This window comes from Thermobia domestica, chromosome 5, assembly GCF_964235325.1.
Source record: "Thermobia domestica chromosome 5, izTheDome1.hap1.1, whole genome shotgun sequence".
Taxonomy (NCBI): domain Eukaryota; kingdom Metazoa; phylum Arthropoda; class Insecta; order Zygentoma; family Lepismatidae; genus Thermobia; species Thermobia domestica.
In genome coordinates this window covers 294471350-294493515 of record NC_137458.1, presented here as the reverse complement: position 1 = coordinate 294493515, position 22166 = coordinate 294471350, and the positions used below count along the sequence as shown (strand labels likewise).

The 22166-nt window shown below is 35.7% G+C and overlaps 1 protein-coding gene across 1 annotated transcript; it reads right to left on the bottom strand.

Moving 5' to 3' along the window:
* Positions 1-14: 14 nt before the first annotated feature.
* Positions 15-22051, bottom strand: LOC145686711 (uncharacterized). The gene is made up of 10 exons (XM_081760288.1): positions 16764-22051; positions 13696-13786; positions 12129-12247; positions 10882-11018; positions 10201-10267; positions 7083-7248; positions 6378-6568; positions 5415-5580; positions 2681-2820; positions 15-363 (listed from the first exon to the last, which is right to left on the bottom strand). Exons 1-10 carry the CDS (start codon positions 16878-16880, stop codon positions 19-21), a joined length of 1539 nt encoding a protein of 512 aa, XP_081616414.1. The 5' UTR covers positions 16881-22051; the 3' UTR covers positions 15-18.
* Positions 22052-22166: the final 115 nt, after the last annotated feature.

Sequence of the window (22166 nt, the reverse complement as noted above, 5' to 3'; positions counted from 1 at the left end):
TCCCGCCATTACACGGTACTAGATCTTTGATATTTCAGAGATAAGCGTGTTCACTGAAGGAAAATTCTTGTCGCAGTCATTTTCAATTTTGTACATATGTTTCTGCACAAATGTCCACACCTGTTCCGATTCCTTCGGATATTCTGCATCCAGTACTTGAAACGTCTTGAATGTGCTATCGATTGCTTTCAGTGGAGTTTCAACTCTGTAGAGATTATCCTCAATACTCACGTAGAAGGCTTGAGGTTCATCAATTTTTGAAGCGACAACGACGGGCATGGGCTGCACCTTTAGATGGGATGCACCAAAGCGCTGCATCTTTAGATGATGCCTTTCTAACTCTGTTTGAAGATCGGACGCTTCCTGTAAGTCATGTACACAGAATTATTATCACGTTACACACCTATTAACACGTTATCAAATTCCAAAAACTACAAATACACGTATAATTAAAATGAGCTTGTATTTTAAACACGAGGTGCACCAATAATATATATAGCAATCCAATTAAACTGCTACCAACTGTTTTCAGGCATTCTTCTATACTAGAAATGTAATGTAATGAGGTCATAATTGACGCGAATCACTTTTGCGCGATATGAAATGTCTTGAAAACTAATATAGGTTAATATGACAGTATCTCGAATGTATTATTATACCCCTTGAGTTGTACATTTTTAATACCGTTCATTGTGTTTGTATTATCCGATGCAATTAAGAAAAGTTCTGGGAAAATTAAGTAAAGTTCCTTAGAGGAATCTACCCTTTAGTATAAGGTTTGAGAATAATCACAAAGAAAACAATCTGAATTATTGCACTTATAAACTTGACAGTAGTTACGTGAATAGATAACTGCGACATAAATAAAATTGTCCTAAGCTTACACTTAATGGTTTACATTTACAGTAATAAATATTTCAATTAAATTTGGCAAACTTGGGATCACATCCAGACATAAAGTAAGCACGGATATTTTAAAGATAAAATAAATTTATATCCTGTACCTCAATGACCGCAATTCTTGACGTTACAAATCTCCAGGAAGAAGAAAGAAAAACCTTTGCGGAAATTTGAAAAGCAAGGATGCTACAATATCAATGAATTAGTTTTTAAAATAATGATCGTGAAAAGGTTGGTGCAGTTCCCCTACGTGCTGCTTAGTATTTTTTATAAGATTGATATTACACACATATCATTACCTCGAGTATAAACACTTCTTACTTATTTATGCCATAAAATGAAGAAAGGAGTGCTATCATAGTTCCAATATTTGAAGGGTTGAATGAAGAACATTTTTAAAGACACTGGGAAAAAGCTGTTTTGAGCCAAGTAAACATTTTATCCATGACCATAAACATATTTAACCTCTACTTATGTTTTAGAAAGTTTACATAGCATTCACCGAAAGTTTTACAGCATTTTTACGTTTACTATTGTTATTGGAATATAGGGTTTCATCACTGGAACTTCATAAGGCATAAACCTACAGTGGAACCGAAAATACGAATAACATCCTAAAATCCCCTCCCCTTTCCCCCCGGGAAATCGAACGCAGTCGCCCAACAAAGGAGATAAGTGTACTAGCAACGAAGGAGTAACTTTTAGGTCGGCCTTAAGTTCGTCACGTTTGAGGGATGTCGTCCCTCGGAGAGCACACAATCCGAGAGAGGGGAAGCAAGAAAGGAATGGATGGGGAAGGAAGCGGTCTGGGACCTGTGTGTTAGGTACCATCCCGGCATTTTTAGCATCGTTCACTGTGTTTATATTATCCGACGCGATTAAAAAACAAAACAACTCACTCAACCCAGGAAAAACACTCAGGATGATTGGCCTGAAAAAGCTGTTACATTTCTTTGATCGAGTGATCCCACCGGGAATCGAACCCAGAACCGCTCGCACCAAAGGCGAGGGCGTTAGCGACTACGTCACGTGGGGCTACTAATGAATATTGTGTTTTCCTATTTTACGCATATTCCTTTCTATCTACACAACTTAGGTTCACGATATCTTCGTAAGATACAAATCGTGTCACATACACCGATATATGCTTTACTAATTGCATGAAGAAGAGTCATGTATATTGCAAAATATGGTTGATAACTCACTCCACCAAGGGCGTGCTTTCCCGAGGGGGCCTTTTCTTAAACAAACTTTTTTTTGTTTCCATGTACCACCAATATGATCCTCTTGATATGGTATGGTAATCATATCAATTGAATGCACATCAAAGATGGAGCGGGTCAGTGGCTATGGATCACGTGGGGATAATTTTGAGTATACTTTAGTGGATCTTGAGTTACATTTACATGTTCCACTGTTACGTATGACTACCCTAACCCAACAATAACAACTGACTCATTGTAGTCCTCAATATAACACATTCCACTTTGATCCACTCTCGACATATTCGGTCAGTAGGTCGAAGTAGATCAGTAGATCATGGTGACACGTGGTGAGTCAGAGTGGATCGTGGTTTGATGAAAATGGTGTTTGCTTACACAATATTTTTGTTCGAGCATAGCAGTTTTTCCAGAAAAGCTGATTTTTTTTGTTTGTTTGTTTGTTCGATAAGGTTTCGTGCAATGTTCTCCATTCTCCAATCACTAATTAAATGTTAAAGACATATTTCGTTGTAATCAAGTGTAGATATTAATACATTATATTACATAATGGTACATACTCTGACATGAAAAAGGAATCCTTGCTGTGCCTCGTATTTGGAAGGTTTCCATAATCCACCTCCGTCTTTCCTTTTGATACACGTGGTCACAGATGGGAAATATCTTCCAAGAAGTATTAATATTACGACTGTTCTGGCATCTGGAAAAGAATGAAATATCAAGAACATTTGTAGGTAATTAATTTACGCTTATACAGCGAGGTCCGGAAGTGGGCGTACCTCTAATTGGTGTTTTCTGACGGTTTTTGGTTTTACCTACATTTGTTTGGTAACACTGCTTGGCATTGTCTGGTAACATTCCTTTGCATTGTCTGGCAACATTGCTATCCATTTGTTTTCTGCTTGGTAACAGTTATCAGATCAGTTCCTGAATCAGACGTTTCCTGGCCGCTTGATTGGAAGAGGTTGTGCATCCAGCTCTTTGCCAGGCCTCCAAGAAGTCCCGATCTGACGATATCAGACAATGCTCCCAGGGCTTTCATGAAGCAACACTCGATATCACACAACGCAGGAATTACGAGCAGCTGTGGAACACGCCTTCACCCTCATTGACTCCGGATTATCTCCGCAAAACATCTGCCAGAATTTTGTGCAGAATTCAGTTGTGTTATGACATGGATGGTGATCATACCTTTGTTTATGACTCTTACGACTTCAAGGTAGCTGTGTACAGACATTCTAACATAACTAACACTATACTGTTGAAACTAAAGGGGGTACGCCCACTTTTGGACCACCTTATACTAATTTATTTGAATGTAAGTGCTAACTTTCTTACTGCATTCATTCTCATACCTGCAGAGGTTTGCTCTGTGACACGCAATGAATACGGTATATTACTTTAATTCAATAATCAAAGAAAAAAGGAAATTACATTTTGTAAGCAATGGACAGCAGTCTGAAAAAAACACACAAAAAGTATCATCTTTTGTAACTACACCCAGATTCGGCAAAGGGATAATGCGATGTTTCTTATATGCAAATATTGGGTCCAAATAATGGTGAAAACTAATCTTAATACGATACTTATCTATCGCCTATAAGTACGTGTATAAAAGCTGTACATGAAGTATATTATTTCAAGAACCAAAGGTTAAAGTCAACGTATGTATTTCTCTTTGGGAAGTTGCAACAGATACAGATAAAAAGAGAGAAATTGAACAGCTTAATGAATCAAAATAGACAATTAACAACAAGTTAAAGACTATAGGCTGCGGAAAAGCTCTTTCGTCACAAATTCTAAACATTAGTTTCATTCACTGCTACAAAAGGGATTTCATATCTGCTTATTAACTCTACTGAATCTATCTTCTTCATATACTGTTATTCAAGTAAATACTGATTTCAGGGATGTAAACTGGTCACTGAAGTCAGTATTTCAGACTCTTTGGGAGATTAAACGAAAAATGTTCAATTACTACACAGCAGTTGAAATATTTCTCGTGATCTGAGCTCAATAATGAAACAAAAGAATAACAGAGCTTTTTTAAGTGCTCGATATGTTGTCGATTTACAATTATCATTTATTTTTCTTCTAGATTTTGATTTATTCTGCTCGGACTTACGACTAAAAGGAGACAAGGGAAAATTGCCGGAGCAGCTGTAATTGATCTTTTCTTTGCTTACGGGAGTAGGCTGAACAGTGTTGCGTTTTGATAATTATAGTGAACAATACTTAATGAAATAATAAACAATGTGTACACCATTTCTCCACAGTCATAACTTACTTCCATGCACTTCCACCAATGGCGCAAATTCTCCCGTAGCGTCGTCACGGTAGAGTTCCTAGCCTTTGAAGCGACATCACGATCACAGCGCTGGAGATCCTCATCTGATAAATAGTACGTTTCCTTAAAGTGTTCCTTCAGTTTAGGATAGATGTAAAAGACGCTCTATGCAAGATCAGGGTGAGGAAGAAGTAATACTGACTTGTGAATGGCGTTGTCCACAGAGTTTCTTCCCAAAGGTATACGAGCGGTACATCGAACACTAAAACACTAAAGAAGTTGAAAGTTCGACTGACGCGCGTCAGACCTGAGAATGGAGCCTTTCTTCACCGGAAAGTTGACCACCGACACAATATTAAAGCTTGGATACACTACACTCCATACAGCCCTGATCTTAAACTTAGTGACTTTTGCATCTTTCCTAAACTGAATGTACACTTAACCCACTATTTATCAGAGAACAATGTCCACCGTGCGATACGATTGTGGTGTTGCTCTATAGGCAAAGCATTCTACCGCGACGCCATTGAAGGTATGATGCGCAGTTGGAGAAGTGCGTGGAAGTGAAAGGTGACTATGTAAACAAGTAATGTTTCAGAACTGAACCCTAGATGTCAATATGCTCTTGTTTTCTTCTTCTTCAAATTATGTTCACTATAACCCGATATATTAAACAACAAGCAAAAATTTTCAACCCACCTTTATAATAAAAGTGAGATTTCCGCAATCTGAAATACGGTATTATTATACACGATTTTGCTTTGGTAGTTCACGGTCTTAAGTCAGAGTTTTAATAAAATTGCAAGTTTTATTAATAATCTAACGAGTTTAAGATATATTTACAGCTGTTCTGGGACAGACTGTTAAACTGTTGTTACATAAATATTGAGACACATCAATTTCTTGTTTAAAACCGTTGTTTTTGTGGCATACACCTTTCGCATACGGAAGTTCAAGTTATAGTAGATCTGAGTGCAATATTTTCTTTTAATAAGAAAAATAATTACCTTCACTGATGTTCTCCTGCAGCAAAAGTTCTACTAATGTGGCTCCGTCATTTGTTGTTTGTTTGGTCGTGGTAAGTATATGCTGAATCTTCTTTAAGTCTGCATTCCACGTTGAAAAAAATGTTATATCTTTCCCAGGATATAACTGGCCAAAATCAATGTCTATCTGAAAAGTAAAAGAAATTGTTGTCACATATACCTAACGCTGTTTGATGATATAATGTTCTATGCTTTCTTCTCTTTATACAAAAGTTTGGTAGTATAGTTTTCTTTGAAGTTCATTAAATAATCTTTGTTTCAACAGAGCGTTTTTAATCAAGTTATGAACATCAATGGCATTCATTTTCAGAAAATACTATGTCTGATTGAAAAAGAAATCCCAAAGTAGGCATGTAAAAAACAATTACTTAGAGTGGAACTGATAAAATACACGCAAATATAAAACAAACTTCCAAGCGCTTTCGCATTTATGGAGTCGTCATACAGGAATGCAAAGACGAAAGTGGAATAAGAAATAGAGAAAGACACAAGGACCGCACCTATACCAACAGTGATTTCTCCACAAGGTTCTCTACTTTCTCGTATGAGTACTTGACAGCAGTCACGTGATCACACGACCACCATAGCACCTAGCAGAAATATGGCAAAATGAAATGAAATGAAATCTTTGAGTTTTACGTCTCACGGTTATGCCGGTTAGGCTAAAGGAGACGGTGATGATGAGAGATGAATGAAATGGTGGAATGAAGAAAGTGGGAGAACCCGAGAAAACCCATGAGCACGGTGTTTGTCCACCACAAAGTCCACACGGCGGGAGCAGGGTTTGAACCCGGAACCCCAAGCACCGGAGGTGAACGCTCTACCACTGAGCCACCGCCCCATAAAGGTATTTTCTTTCTTCGGTTACATTCACAAAATAATAATAGAAAGATGTAAACTTCTTAGCAATATCACTACACTTACAAGTGTGTATCCAAGAGGCTGTTTTAAAGCAGGAAATTCCTTGAAGTAGGAGCTGATATCCTTCTCTGACTGAATGTAATTTGCTCTCCGATTTAATGTCGTTTGTTTCCACAGATCACACACTTTCTCCCATGGCTCTATATTATTTCTCAACCACGTGAGAGCTTCCTCGGCAAATTCATCAGTGGACTCTGAAAATAAAGGACACCATCTACATAATTCAGTGTGAAAGAAACGTACATACTCAGTATACGTAAATACATATGTATTAATTTCTAGGACAGAAGTACAAGAAATAACATTTTAATAAACATGTGAAACAGACAGTATTATACTTCTGAACACAATTGTCATATGAGGTGTTCGGAACATGTATTTACAAAACGTCCCGTTAATATATGAAAGCAGTGATAGAGTTTTACACACAGATGAACAGCAGATATACTGATTGCACAAATTCACGGAAATTTGTTGATTTATAATGAAGGTAGTGCCCTTGAACTGTGAATCTGTTGATTGACCATAATACATAAATATGTGTAACCATGTTGTAAAAAATCGGCACGCATCTCTTTTAGGAAGTTTTGTACCCTTGTCTGAATATAAGATAGCATAAAACACTATGCATCGTGATTTACTGATAAAATTATAATACAGAATTTATGAACATGAAAGTAAATAAATGAGAAAGAACTATGAACGCACCATCTAAATCGACTTCGGTAGAAGTTGTAGCTGCACACCGGTTTCTCAAAGGCAAAACTCCACTTTGCCGCAAATACCTTCTTGTGTTGCAATATCTGTCCCAAAGTTTCCCTCTTGCCAAAACCTTCTTCCCTTGAGCAACTTTATAGGGGACGTAGTAAGTATGCTATTTGAAAAACAAATCACTGTTATAATATACAGTCCTGATATCCTATTGCACAACACAAAATTACAATCAAACTATATTATTTCCACAGAGAAACAAAATACATGGAAACCTGTTTAAAACGAAACTTATATAAAACGGAAATTTGCCGAAGATGAATAGTTTTTAGTCCCGGCAACTCTGTCTGATTTGCCATATGGTAAAGATTTTTCTCTTAACTGATTGCCAGCTCGAAAAGTAGGGGCACTGTAGTGTCTGTCTGTCTCTGCGTTGGCGTTACTACTGAACTTCTGTTTTCAATAGTTAAGATCTTTCGGCCGTGAACAAGAATGGAGATAATGTTTCTGTTATTTAAGTTACCTGTTTTTGTTGATACACACATAAGCACTTTTCTACTGTCAAAACTTTCTTTATAAATTAAAGACTTACTGCTTGCTACTCCGTCATTACACATGCATTTCCAAGAATTCGATCATTTTTGAAAAAAAAAATGGTAGAAATTTAGACCAGTTGTTGAAAATTTCCATTGTTTCTGCTGCAGAAAATGTGGTTTCAGTGTGGCGTGTTTGTGTGCCCAGTGTTGTGCACAAATACGGCAAAAACAAATGTTATTGTTACTTTGGAGGACACAATACGATTATTGAAGAGAGAAAAAGAGACAATGTTTGTAAAATATAAAGTTCATTTCAAATGTTGCAAACGCAAATTTCCAACACTGAAACCCAGAAAATGAAAACAATCCTTAAAAGGCGGTGAAAATGTAAAGAGGAATGTGAGAGGAAATACATAATAAAATAATACATACTTGTAGTTTGTACTTTAAGCGTCTGTCTTATTCAAATAAGTTCACTTTGTTAATTGAGCTTATGTTGTAAATACATTTTTGTGTTAATTAATCTTTCACCTCAACCATTTTAACCTAGGTATACTACTACGAGATTATTTTTACCAGCAGTTATTGTTACAGAACTTAACTTTTCGAATTTGCATACAACGGAAAATTATTTTGTTCCTTGACGTTCCGTCTTATACAAGTTTCACTGTATATATATGCTGTAAATTAGACATATTGGAATTTCTTTTTTTTTTCTGGATTCCTTTAGTACTTCAAAAAATGAGCATTGAAAAATGTATTCTGATAAGTTATGGAAAACGTTCACTTGTAAGTTAAATTGTAAATTTCTCCTTGTTCTGAAGACAATGATAAAATAAATATTAATACAATTAAGTCTAATTTTCAATGGGTGTTCAGAAACTACACCGGCGAAATCGGCAGATGATAGTTAATGTAATTCTAAGCAAAAAAGCTTCTACACATATCCGATTCTCAGCGGCGTGACACCTACAAGTTGGTAACCATTCTGTACATTTTTCCAAAACAAAAATGTATTACTCATCCTGTGTTTTTTCTAAAGGTCATGTATGATGCATTTGAATGGTGACAGAATGGCCTTTCCAAGGGTATATGGCATGTGACGATAGTTGCGTTGGAAGGAGCCTCGTGAAGCTAATTTTCAGAACAAAATATCTTTCTTCCAAGAGCTTCAAGGAACACGGTTGCCAACACTGTCGCCAAATAGGAACGACAAAAAATTACGCATCAACTTCAATTTTTATGCTGAATAATGTCGCAAAATTTATATTATATATATATATATAGGATGGTGCATTTAAAATTTGCCACCCCCTATATCTTCGAAACGACTGCGAATATGAGAAAACGCTAAACACGTCCATCATTATTTTAAGGGGCTTGAATTTTCAGCTATAAAAGGTCCCCCTAAACACCCCATATAGCGGTATCTGGAGTCAAATTGAAAATTTTAAATAGCAAAGGGGGTCGAGTGATATATCGTTGGAAAGGTCTCGACAAGAGAAATATTTTACCGAGAGTTTCAAGTCCCTATGTTGACTCCATCTAAAATGGCTCGGGTTCACATTCTTTCCAACGATATATCACTCGACCCCCTTTGCCATTTCAAATTTTCACGTTGACCCACGTACCTCCATAGGGGGGTACCTGGGGTGGGCCTTTTAAAGCTCAAAATTCAAGCTCCTTAAATTGTGATGGACGTGTTTTTGTGTTTTCTCATATTTACAGTCGTTTCGAAGATACACTGGCTGCTAACGGACTTTATGGACACAAAATGTGAACTCCCGCCATTTAGAACAGAGTCAACATAGGGACTTGAAACTTTCGGCAAAATATTTTTCTTGACGAGATCTTTCCAACGATATATCACTCGACCCCCTTTACCATTTAAAATTTTCAAGTTGACCCACGTACCTCCATAGGGGGTACCTGGGGTGGACTTTTTATAGCTCAAAATTCAAGCCCCTTAAAATAATGATAGACGTGTTTTTGCCTTTTCTCATATTCGCAGTCGTTTCAAAGATATAGAGGGTGGTAAATTTTAAATGCACCACCCTGTATATATATATATATATATATATATATATATATATATATATATATATATATACACTACAGTAACAGAAAGAAAAAATAAAATTGTCATTATACAATCGAACTACTACTATTAAAATGAAGAAAGTTTTTTTTCTTCCTCCACAACTTCCCTTCCAACTCCACTATCGTCATATATACATCAGTGGAAAGGTACTTTCATTGCCGTTCAAATACGCCATGCGTCATCTCTCTAAAGTACATACAGGATGAGTAATAAAATTTTGTCCTGAACAAATTTGTATAAAATATTTACCAACCTGTAACTATCAGACCGTTGAAAATTGAACATATTCTTATGGGATCATTTTTGCTTAGAAGTACATCAGCTATTATCTCCAAAAGTTGTCAGTATGGTTTCCGAACACTCTTCAAAGAATCATAAAATACTCCACGACTTTTAAATTTTTTCCAGTGAACGCAAAGAAAAACGAAGAAATAGCAATATACAAGAATTCCCTCACCTAACTGAATTTTACACAAACCTTGTTTTCAGCCGGAAACAATCGTACAATCGCCTCACTTATTGAAATGAATGACTGTCTACTGATCCTGTAAGACAGAAAATGAAATTTCACAAAGCAATTCCCATAGAAGCTTGAATCAATATTGAGAGACGACGCTCCATTGGGGAGGGGAAAAAAAACAAACACTTGTTTATAAATTTTGTAACACTGGCACTAAAGAAAGAAGTGAATGTTTAGTTTCATTAAGTCAGGCAAATAAACGAACTGTAATATTTAATACAACTCAACGTGTTCCAAGTTACTGCAAACAGCTATTAATCAATCCAAAGGGTGCTATGAAGTCATCAGAACACTTTCAAATTCCAACTGATTCATATTGTTGTGTACCACAATGAGCAACTAACGAATTAATGCGTTTGAACTTTTGCTTTGATAATTTCAATGCATTTTGAGACCAAATGAATCCTAAAAACACAACTACAAACATACTTGTAATATAGATCATAAGTGAAAAATACTGTTACGGTGATAAACGCAATCAATACCGTCGAATATGTGCCATGTGAAAACGAGATTCTACTCGTAATTCTTAGTGAAGACGATAAATGTATAGGACAGCAATTACTTAATATTTAAGACTATTGCATATACATTATCTTTAACATACGATACCACAAAATTTAATGAAACGATCTGTACCTTTTATCTGCGCCAATATATCGAACGATGACATCTGTTAATAAACTGCGAGCTCTGCTATTAAGATGTCCCAAATTCTTGTGCGTAGATAATACTTCTTTTCCTTGCAGTGAACTATTCAGAATCTTCTGCAAGTCCTAGAACAAGGTACTTGTGATCATAGAATTTGAAATAAAACAAAACTTAAACAAAGAAAGTAAAACTATAAAATAATTTGATATCACTTATGTTAAGATCACATAAACGTGAATACGTATAACCAGACGAATTTTATTTCAAAAATTTACAAAAAGAAATTCTTGTTTTCTACGAAAAACAAAAACTAGCATGAGCATGTATGTGTAAAAGTACACATATGTCCCAAATTTCGTCGAAATGGGTGCAGTATTTTTTTTTCTATCTCTGGTGATTACCTGAAAAAGAATTTAATTTTCAACGCATCACAACTTTGACAATTTTTCACATGGAAATTTTATTTTGATGTCACTTGCAATCTTTTCTACCAGAAAACAAATGTTTTAAATTTCATTCATATCTGTTTCGTAGTTTTCGTAAACGAACAACGCCGAAATGCCATTTTTTGTATTCTAGAAGCGTAAGCACTAGTCGATCTACTTTTTTAAATCCTTGCTTGCAGTGCGACCGTCCTGCCTGATAACGTTGAGTTGATTTTTAGTTTAGCGTCCCTTTCAGCAGCGAGGCTATATGAGACGTGGACCTACTGATTAACGTGGAATCCGAACCACATGAGCTCCCGCTGGAAATCGAACCCGGGTCCCCCACGCCATGCCTGATAACGTACACGTAGAAGAGTTTAATAACAGTCCAAGAGCCGATTTGAATGAATGTGGTATCAAATGAGTACATTAAATAAGGTTATAAAGAATATGAGTTATGTTTACATTGAGTTCGTCCTACCAAACACATGCTCACTCTTGCGGTCATAAAAGATGCATGACTAACTAATTATTACGATCTGGAAAATTAAACTTTAAATCTAGTAACGGTTACACAAGCTATACCAACATACTTATATATACGTAAATCTTCTATGGAAATACGAAGAATAGGTAGTCTCTTTGAGGATAAACGGACACTTACAATCAGTTTTATTTGTCTATTTCATCTCTGAAGAACCATTCAAGTGAAAATATATCTTTGGATGTGAATTTTCATCAATTTCATGGGCTCTATAAGTGAAATACAAGGTAATTTTACACCAGGAACAATGTGTTCTGAAAACTTACGAATTCCTCTTTTGCTGCACTTTCTTTCACTTGGGGGTCTTCCATCAACGGGCTATTTTTGCAGATATCTACATCTGTGGATGTATCTCTTGATCCTGCCGAACCACATACTACATCAACTGGAATACACAATAAATAAATAAATAAAATAATGCTGTAAGAATTCTATATTAACCTATCCTTATTCTCTCTCTCAAATAAATTAATTGAAGTACCTTCATTACACGTAAAAGCAATCACCATAAGCAAACAGAAATGCATGCTGGCGTTAGGACTTCACACTTTGACATATTTTCTTTTACAAATCACAACCAGGAGTGGACCGTATATACCCGTGTAACGGCTGCGCTTAAGTAATACTTGCACCCACGCTTTAAAAGTGAATTGAAACAAAAGTGGCCTGCTCGGACTGCCATTCTGATTGTCATTATACAATCGAGGTTTTCCTTAGTCGTACCAGGATAATGGAAGCAAGAACTGAAATATTTCCAGGTCACTACACCTCTGTCCCAGTCAGAGGGCCATAAATAAAATTCAAGGGAACTCACATAATGTCTACATCCGAAAAACGATAATTTTCTCTACTGGAATATATAGTTAAAAGTTTAAAATCATAAAATATGAATACGCAACTTACCACTGTCCTAATTGCTAATATATATTATAATAGTGTAATATTTCAAGAGCTTTTCGACTGGCATGTTCACGCGAATCTTCTGTATATTAATAACATGTTATAAAATGCGAGAGATGTTCAACTCAAGGTAAGAAATAAGAAGTAAGGAAGAAATTAACAATATTTATATATATTCATTTGAAGACACAATTGAACTCACTTGTGAATGCTCATCGCATCACTGTGTCTTACACCATTTTTTTTTAACAATTTGAGGAAAAGTATCTCAGCAACCTGATGCTTTGATCATGAAATCTGTTTAAAGAAAGAAAAATAGTATATATTGTTTCTTTTCTTCCTTTTTTCTTAAAAAAAATCAGTTAAAAGTCACTTGCATTTTATAATAAGTTTCTCATATGCGGGAGGACGGTAGGAAAGTTCTCGAAATAAGGGCTATTTCAATTTATACGAGCGACTGGGACACTTACCCTTTAATTATCTTACCTATTTATTAACAACATTCCAAATACAGCCGAAAGGCATTTCACATTGAAACAAATAACAACAAAGGAAGGAAAGGAGCTTCGAAGTTGGCGAGGCGGGTCATATATTCAAGGTACCATCCAGACATATGCCTAATGAAACTAAGAAAAACCCTGGAAAACAATTGTTACGATGGCCTGCCTCAGGATTCGAACCAGGGACCTCTGCATACGCTAACCACTCACCCACGCTCGCTCGGTTAACTACTAACTGCAATAGCACACAAAATGCTTATCTTTAACTATTACCATTTTTCCATGCTCATTCTTCATTTTCATGCAATAACACAGATAAATATTAATCCGAAAATAAATGTTTAAACATGTTTTCTAGCGGTGTTAGTTGGATGTGTCTAATTAAAAATACTTTTCTACGTAAGTCATTGAGATAGAATTACAATCTACTCACAAGGTTCCTCGTAACAATACAATGTGCTTCCATTTGCATTGATTATCCTATCTCCACCACCAACACTAGGGAAAAAGGAAATAGTTGTCACCTGGAATAAAAGTTTATTATTAGCTTCATTAAATACAATGATTAAAAAATATAAATGCATATAATTACATAGCGCAACTGCGTACGCGCGTAATTTCCCTTAAAGTGTTAACAACTGTTGATTGCCGTTACTTTTATTTTTTATCTTATGACAACGCACAGATTCAACAACTTCAAGATGCCTTTTCTTGAACGTGTGCTGATCATAACCAGTTTCATGTCAATTTTATTAATGCATTTTAGTTGTTTGTGGCATTTCATGTTAAGTGAACCAATGGTCCCCACTCCACCATCTATAATTTGTTTAAACTTTTGCTCCAATGTTACCTGACACAAAAATGAAGATTAGTCTTTTGTGGTCCGGCTATCTCAAAATAACCCTTGTAACAGCAACAATAAGTACTTTTTTTTAAGTGCGTCATTGTTCACTGAAAGGTCTAACAAACTTCAAAACTTGCTACCTGAGAGAGAGAGTTAGTCATCAATTCCCATGGATGCGCAGAATTTGTACATAAAATTCACAAAAATTGCTTAAAACAAAGTGTGTGTGTGTGTGTGTCTGTGCAAGTGTAATGAGTGACAACGGTGTATGAAGTGAACTTAGTAGACTGATACTTGAAATAAATAAATATGGTAGATGTACTATAGACTAAAGAAAACCTCAAATCTGAAGCATAGATTGTTTTAGGGACATGCGATCTTATAAAAAGGAAAAGTACAAGATGTGAAAAATGAATTCTCTTCGTATCTCAAAATGGTTATGTTGCCAAACTTGCACCAAATTGGAACCATAACCAGTGGAAAGAATACGTTTTCATATAATTAGAAATACATTTTTACGTAGATAACTTTCTTGGTTTCTGGATGGTGGAAAAATAGCTATTAGGTCATTTCACACTGAATTCACTACCGACAGAATTTGCATACCATGTCGATGCAAGTAGTAATATTTGTAACAAACAAAGTCGTAGGAAAGAAGAGAAGAGATGGGGATAAAGAATGGATGGAGAGAATGATTAAAAGGGGATAGAGGAATACAATACATTTTAGTAACATCATGCCAAAACTTACATTGAAGCTCTCCTCGCCTGTTAGTGAATAGAGTGCGTGAATAATTTACGCAGTTCCGGGTTCAATTATCAGTGGAAGAGCAACGAACACATTACAGTGTTTCTGATTTCACTTTAAAATGTAGTTTCACGTCTAATATAGCGTCAGTGCTAAAATGGGACATTTAACTACAATTAACTAAATAACTTACACTAAGGCCAAATCTATGTCTTTCAACTTAGTAAAAAGGAACATTTGACTATTTTGATTGCTGTTACATTAAGTACCCAAAATCACGATCTGCAATATATCGAGCATGAAAATTGATATGATCACCGCACCTTGAAAAAAACTGGCTGTATTAACTTGTTCAATCTTTGCGTTATTGTAAAAATGAAAGTAAACTAACTAGAAATTTGATAGGTATTCCATATTTTACAATATTATCTAACCAAATAAAAATTACTCTCAGAAGGTATTTCATCGACGCTTCCGATATTCTTTCAGAAAACATAATATATTTCTCAGAGGATTGACCCTCTGAAACAATCTGGTATCTATCAAGTCGAATACAGTTAAGGACAGAGATATACCTTGGTAAAACAGAGATATATTTATTAAGACTAGAAGAACCTGTTAGAGAATCAAATCAAACCGTAATTTCGGGACTTTCGCTACATTTAGGGCTCTCAATATGATATTCGTACTCGTAAGTTCTTGTATCTCTTTCATTTACCAAACTTACAATTAAGTTTACATTTACATTTTTCTGCTATCTTTAAATACATGTAAAACTGCTGCACTGTGCGCTATAATTTAAGTATTAAATTGCAAACATTATTATATGGATAATTATTATATTTTTAAACATTGTCTCTTTTACGGATTTTTTTTCCTGGAATCATCTGAAATGGATCACAATTTAACGTTTCGTTCAGAATATTAATTTACTGCCGTTGAAGAAAGTATGTGCATTCGATTTCTTGGTTTAAGTTTAGCGTCTCGTTCAGTAGCGAGGCTATATGAGACGTGAACCTACAGCTTAATGTCGGATCGGAACATGAGCTTCCGCCGGGAATCAAACCCGGGTCTATCGCGCCAAAGGCGCGTCACTATCCACACAAGCACTGAAGACCTCGTATGTGCACTCGAGTTTGAAAAAACTAGGAGGGTAACAAAGAAAAGATTTAAATCATTAGTTTCCTTGTTTTGTTCTGAGTTAGTAATAGTATGACTGGGTTTGGAAAAAGCTTGCTAATATTTTTTACGAGTGAATTAAACGTACAAAATTGTTTTCATTTTTTTTTCTTTCTTTTGCGAAGCATCAACTTTTACACTTACACATTGACACGGACTAATCCTTACAGAATGCAAGTACAATAAGTAACTGAACGCAAAAGACAAATTTTAAAACATTAAAGTGTAATAATTAAAATTACATCTTCTCTGACAATTTCGGTATATTCCTGACACCATCTTCAGAGAGGGAATAGAATGGGAAAATACTGGTAGCCTTTTCTCATTCTATTCCTCTATTTGAGGATGGTGTCAGAAGTACATTGAAACTGTTACCAAGATATTTTAATTTGGGTTAATTTGAGTTTAACGTCCCGTTCAGCAGCGAGGCTATATGAGAAGTGGACCTACTGATTAACGAGGAATCCGAACCTCATGAGCTCCCGCCGGGAATCGAACTCCGGTCTCCCACGCCAAAGGCGCGTATATTTTAATTTGGGCACTATAAGGTGTTTATATTTACAAGTAAAACACTTTGCTGAAAAAATAGTGAGTATTATACCCAACACTTTCTCTACCGATTAAAATCGTAATACGGTTGACAATACACTTATGAATAAGGTATTACATGTACAATGATAACAAAGTAGGATTATATTTGAGAAAAATAATAAGATATCAGTTATTTCTACCTCGCTATCACTAAAGGTACTGCCTTCTGAGCTGTGTGACAGGAAAGACACAGGGGATGAAGTAGGAGATTTCATCTTCTGTTCCTTGTACAATTTATATTTTGATATAAATTTCATTCGTGGTCCAACTTTAGGAATTAATTCCTTTATTGCATCCACAGTTAAATTTTCGAATGCCTCATCATCGATTTCTTCCTCTGAAATAATAACAAATGTTTATTCAATGAAATACACAGATTGCACAAAGCTCCTATTTAACGAACAATATAAAGATTATGTTGGAATCTATGGTACACGATGCTGGGTGAACATAAATTTTGAGCTCCTTTCGGGAATCGAATCCGTCACTCCTCACACCACAAGCGCTAGGCAAAACAAACTGGATGTGAAGAAGCTCTAAGGAAATAAAGAAATATGAATAAAACTTCCCTGAAATAAGAAAAAATTGAATCGTGCAACTCTTCATTCTTTCAATTTAATTTTATAAAACATGATAAAATTAGGCAGATTATACAAATATGTTCAACTTTTAGTCACGTCTTAGCTATTTTCTTCAATGTCATTCAAACCGGTTAGCATCTTAAAATATAGGTCCTGAGCGACATCTTTCCCATATTCCTATCTTTCAGTTGTGGGTCAGCTTGTTTAAGCCAAATGGCTCTTAAAATAAAAACTCTTCGGAAATACAGCTTAGTGATTGCATGTACAAAAAGTATTTATCCTACTTGGAAGTTGGGATACAAATAACTGAAGGTCTGTCCTGAAGAGGCAAAGTAGAACTAAGGAGGTACTGTTCTGTGCCTTTTCTCTTGATATTATTTCTTCATTTGTTTGGTCTTTCGGAAAATGTTACTTTTGATGACTTCAATATGTGAATGGAATGAAGGATCTGTCAATGCTAATGAGGAAAGCATAATTACTATTGCAAAAATATCTTTAATTGAGTAACCAGGAATGAAGTATAAAATCTAGCTTCATGTACCGCGGTTATGCCCTGTATGTTGATGGAGAAGAATCAACAAAGAAACAGCTGCTAAATTAAGAAACCAAAGGCAGGTCTTTTGTAATGGAACACCAAATCTTGGGAGTTACAGGTATTGTGATCTCAGAAATAAGCTGAGAAGAGGTAGAATATGCTTTAAAGAAAATGAAGACAGGGAAAGCAACTATAAGCTAAAACATGGGTGCTTAGGACCAGAAGTTGTCCTACCGCATACTATGGGATCTAATGAAAACAGTTTACAGACAAGAGAAAAATGCCAAGTCAGTGGAGAGAGTATAGTCAGTGGATATAGTAGTACTGTATCTATATACAAAGAGAAGGAAGATGTACAAAATTGTGAAAATTACCGAGGAATCAAGCTGATGCCACATACAATAAACACTTGGACTATGAAGATTTAGAAAGGAAATTAAATAGAAAAACAACAGTTGAATCCATGCCACAGATGAATACAACTGATACAATAAGTGGCGTCATTAGCTCTTAAATATTAGGAGGGGAGAAACACATGATATATCTCACATGTGCAAGTTATTTTCTAATTACATACTATGATTTGGTTTAATTTTATCGAAATAAATTAATGATATACCGTAACTCATGCAGTGCAAATAATAATAATAAAAAAAAAATAAATAAATAAAATACTGGCCAGCTGGTAACTTTATACACGACACAGAAAATTATGGGGGGGGGCATGTCCCCGTCACGCTAACGACGCCCGTAGATGCAATCTTATTAATGCAAAAAATGGAAAAGCGTCAGGGAAAGCAATAAGGATGCAGTATTTACTGAATGGGCAAAGACGTAAGACAGAGTACCAAGTCAGGAAGTTTGGAGGTATATGAAAGGAAAATGGAACTCCAGTAAAGTACAGGAAGATTGTTCAAGATCCGTATACAAGAGCTAGTGTCCCAGTAAGAAGCAGTGTAGAAATAATACATCTTACTGCATTTAGAGTTGGACTGCACTATGGTTCGGAAGTGAAATCTCTATCTGGTAGCCCAAAACGCAACAGCCCAATACGAGCATAACTTAACCGTAACTACCCTACGCCAGAGGTCACAAAACTATCTGGATATGTAAGTCCCTCAATAATGAATAGGCACGAAACGAATATAATTAAAACGTAACTAACTCAAGGAAGCAGTCACAAAACTAGCTGTGTATTTTTGATTATTATCTATCAGAGTTGGTTGGTGTAAACCAAGATGGTTTAAATTTTTAAAAAATCCAATTGGTTTAAGCCAAAAATATAAAATAAATGGTTCACAGCCAGAGTGAACACAAGTTATTAGTATCTTTATTCACTTCTAAGCAATTTAAATTAGGACGCTGTACTTCGGATGCAGTGAACTACTTGAATTAAAGTAATCTTCTGTAATCTGTATAATCTTTTGAAATTGTCCATTTACTTCAATTATGAAATGAAATATTTTGTTTAACGTGCCACGTTTATACACCGAAGCTAAGAGAGACGGTGATGATGAGTAATGACTGAAATGGTGGAATGGAGAAAGTAGGAGGAAATGGGGAACCCCAAAAAAGCCTACGCACACGGTGTTGTCCGACAGACGGCCCACTGGCGCGAGCTGGGATCGAACGAGGGACCCCACGCACCAGAGGTGAACGCTCTACCATTGAGCCACTGTGGCCCTTATTTCAATTATAAGTCTGTAAAGTGATTTCACTTATGCAGTTGTGTATGTTTTTGTCCTGAAGTGACGCAAAATATGCACAAGAATGCAAATCGGTTAAACATATTTCTATCACGTGTCCTAAGGTTTAGTCTATAAACTCATCGCCTTCCTAATCAAGGGATCCCAAGTTCAAGTCCAGGTGAAGAACAATTTCTCTTGGATGTAAACCGAGTAGTGATTCAGGTCCAACCTTAAACTGTATTTCCCGTCCTTCATAACCTTACTGTTGAATAAGGTTATATGGACCAGACATTTTCATTAATATGTAATCTCAACAAATAAAGTTTAAAGTGGAATAACGATGACCCTAATATTTTTTTTTTAAAAAAATGAATAAAGTAATTTGAGGGTACTGGTGCTATTGAGCTCGATTTCAACCTCAAGAAAAAACAGTAACCCGGCCAAACTCGAAGGCAAATGTCAACTAGCTCTGTTTTCCTCGCAATCGATGACTTCCAATTCCAACATGTGCAGCAGCTGTACGTGTTACTGAAGACTAGCCTTCGGCTAGCTGGAGGTCTCGCACCTAGATCACCGTTTACTCCGACTACGGTCTCGCACCTTATAAACCCACAAGTATGCCAAATTTCATCCGCAGATGTTCAGGAAAAGTCTAAGCATTTTGAGATGTAGAAGATATGATATTAAATAATTGTGAGTTTTCAGTTTTCTAAAATAAATAATATATAAATAAATAAAAATAAAAAAAATTAAAAAATCTCTCTATAATTAGATATTATTTTTGGTCAAGATTGCATATCGCTATCAAAAGCTTGCAAGCATACCGAATTTCAAGCTTTTGTTCCAATTTCAATTACCTAAAACATGAGATTTTATGTCCAAAACAAACATGCATTTAAATAGCACCGGAAATCTTTCTTTTTATTTTAGAATTACCCTAAAAACTAAAAATTTTTACTTTTGATATTTTTTTGTGAGTTACTTCCAGAAAGCTACAAACATGCCAAACTGCATCACTCTAACCTTCGGGCTATATCATTTAACTTAATAATTTTTAATAATTTTTTGCTGTAGAAGGTATCTCCATATAAATAACAAGGGAAGATTTTTCACTTTCCCAAACAACCTCACTGAACTAGGAAATGTATAGTTTTGGTGATTTACTTAGTTAATTTTATGAAAACCCTACATGAATACCGAATGTAAAGTTTTTACTCAAATACAATTTCCTAAGACTTTCTTTTTTATTAAGTACACCGAAATAAGATAGGATTTTTACTCCTTCTTCCTTTTCACCTACTAAAAAGAAAGAAAAAAATCCTGTATATTTTTCTCCGAAGGCTATGTATGCCAAGTTTCAACTTTCCACGTCAACCGCCAGTCCCAATTTTTTTGTCAGTTAATTCATGTAATTTTATGAATTATAGCTAAATTGCATTAGTTAATTGGTTATAAAAAAATGGCACGATGAAAAGTTTGAAACTTCCGGCTTTTATCCTAACTTAACGTACGCTCTAATGCAACGTGTGAACCAGATAAATTCTAAGGGGAAGTTCTAGAACACAGGTTCCCCATATAGGTTAGCAAGGTTGGTTCCTTTCTGTACCAAAATTTAAATTTTATTTCACAGAATATTGCTAGCGAGCGTCAGCAAGTGAAAGCGGGTTAGAAGACCGCAGGATATGTTGTTTTCTGTTTTTATTACAGCTAAATGGGAAGTGGGACATGTGTTCTAGAACCTTGTAATTTCTATGACGTTTATATTTTCTTCTCGCTTATTACAAAGCTAAGGCATTACTGCCGCATCGCCGGACCAGTATTAAAATCGAAAAAAAGTACTAAAATGCACTGTATACGGTTATATTTCGTTGGATTACATTAACTTACATTAGATTACCTCACATTGGGATAAGGGCATAAAAAACTACAGTGCAAAAAACAAAAAAACAACTTGTGCTAGGTGACCACTAAGTGCACGAATGCTATCTAACCGAGCCAAGGCAGGGCGGAGCTAGCGGACCAGCGCGGTAGTGTGCCCGAAGGGAGCAGGCCCGTCAGCGACGATGTGTACATGCGTAAGCGAAGGTACTGAAAACATCTGGTTTCCGCAATCATATACATTTCAATAGCACTTGCCATGGTATCATACTAATAATGCTTTACTTGCAGAAACAGAAGTCACTTACCTTCAAAATCGTGAACAACAGTTTCTTGGGGTCATCTTTCCTTAAACAAGTACTCAGCTAAATAGCCCTCTAAATGGTTTTCCTTCTTCCCTGACGCTGTAAAATAATACGCTCCCTTTCCTTTCTGTATTTTCAATTCATTTCCACATTTTCCACACACCGTCAACCTTTTCAGTATACTGGCCTTTCACAAAATTTCAACAACTGTCGCTCGTTATTTTTGAACAGTTCTATGTACGTAACAGACGACATGTGACAGCCTTGACATACACGAGCTATTTTCATACTCCTCTTCGCGCCACTACATCATAACAACTATATCTCTCCGCGAAATGGTCCATCCGCCTCCACATACAGTGTCGCTTACATCAAAAATAACCAATTTCTTCATTTTTACTATTCCCCTTATAGGACTTTCACTCATTCTTGCTCATAAACAAACAAACAAAAAAAAAAAAAAATCTCCAACTGACCCGGTAAATTTTCTAAAACTGTTCCGGTGATACAGCCGTTAACCCCAAAGCAAAATAAGCTTCATTTCGTGGGAACAATC

Excerpts from the sequence above, each read along its gene's own strand:
- LOC145686711 (XM_081760288.1), bottom strand. The coding sequence starts at position 16,880 with ATGAAATTTATATCAAAATATAAATTGTACAAGGAACAGAAGATGAAA. Across the intron at positions 11,019-12,128 it reads GTGCAGCAAAAGAGGAATTC|GACTTGCAGAAGATTCTGAA; the intron begins GTAAGTTTTCAG and ends ACCTTGTTCTAG. Across the intron at positions 10,268-10,881 it reads TATATTGGCGCAGATAAAAG|GATCAGTAGACAGTCATTCA; the intron begins GTACAGATCGTT and ends TCTGTCTTACAG.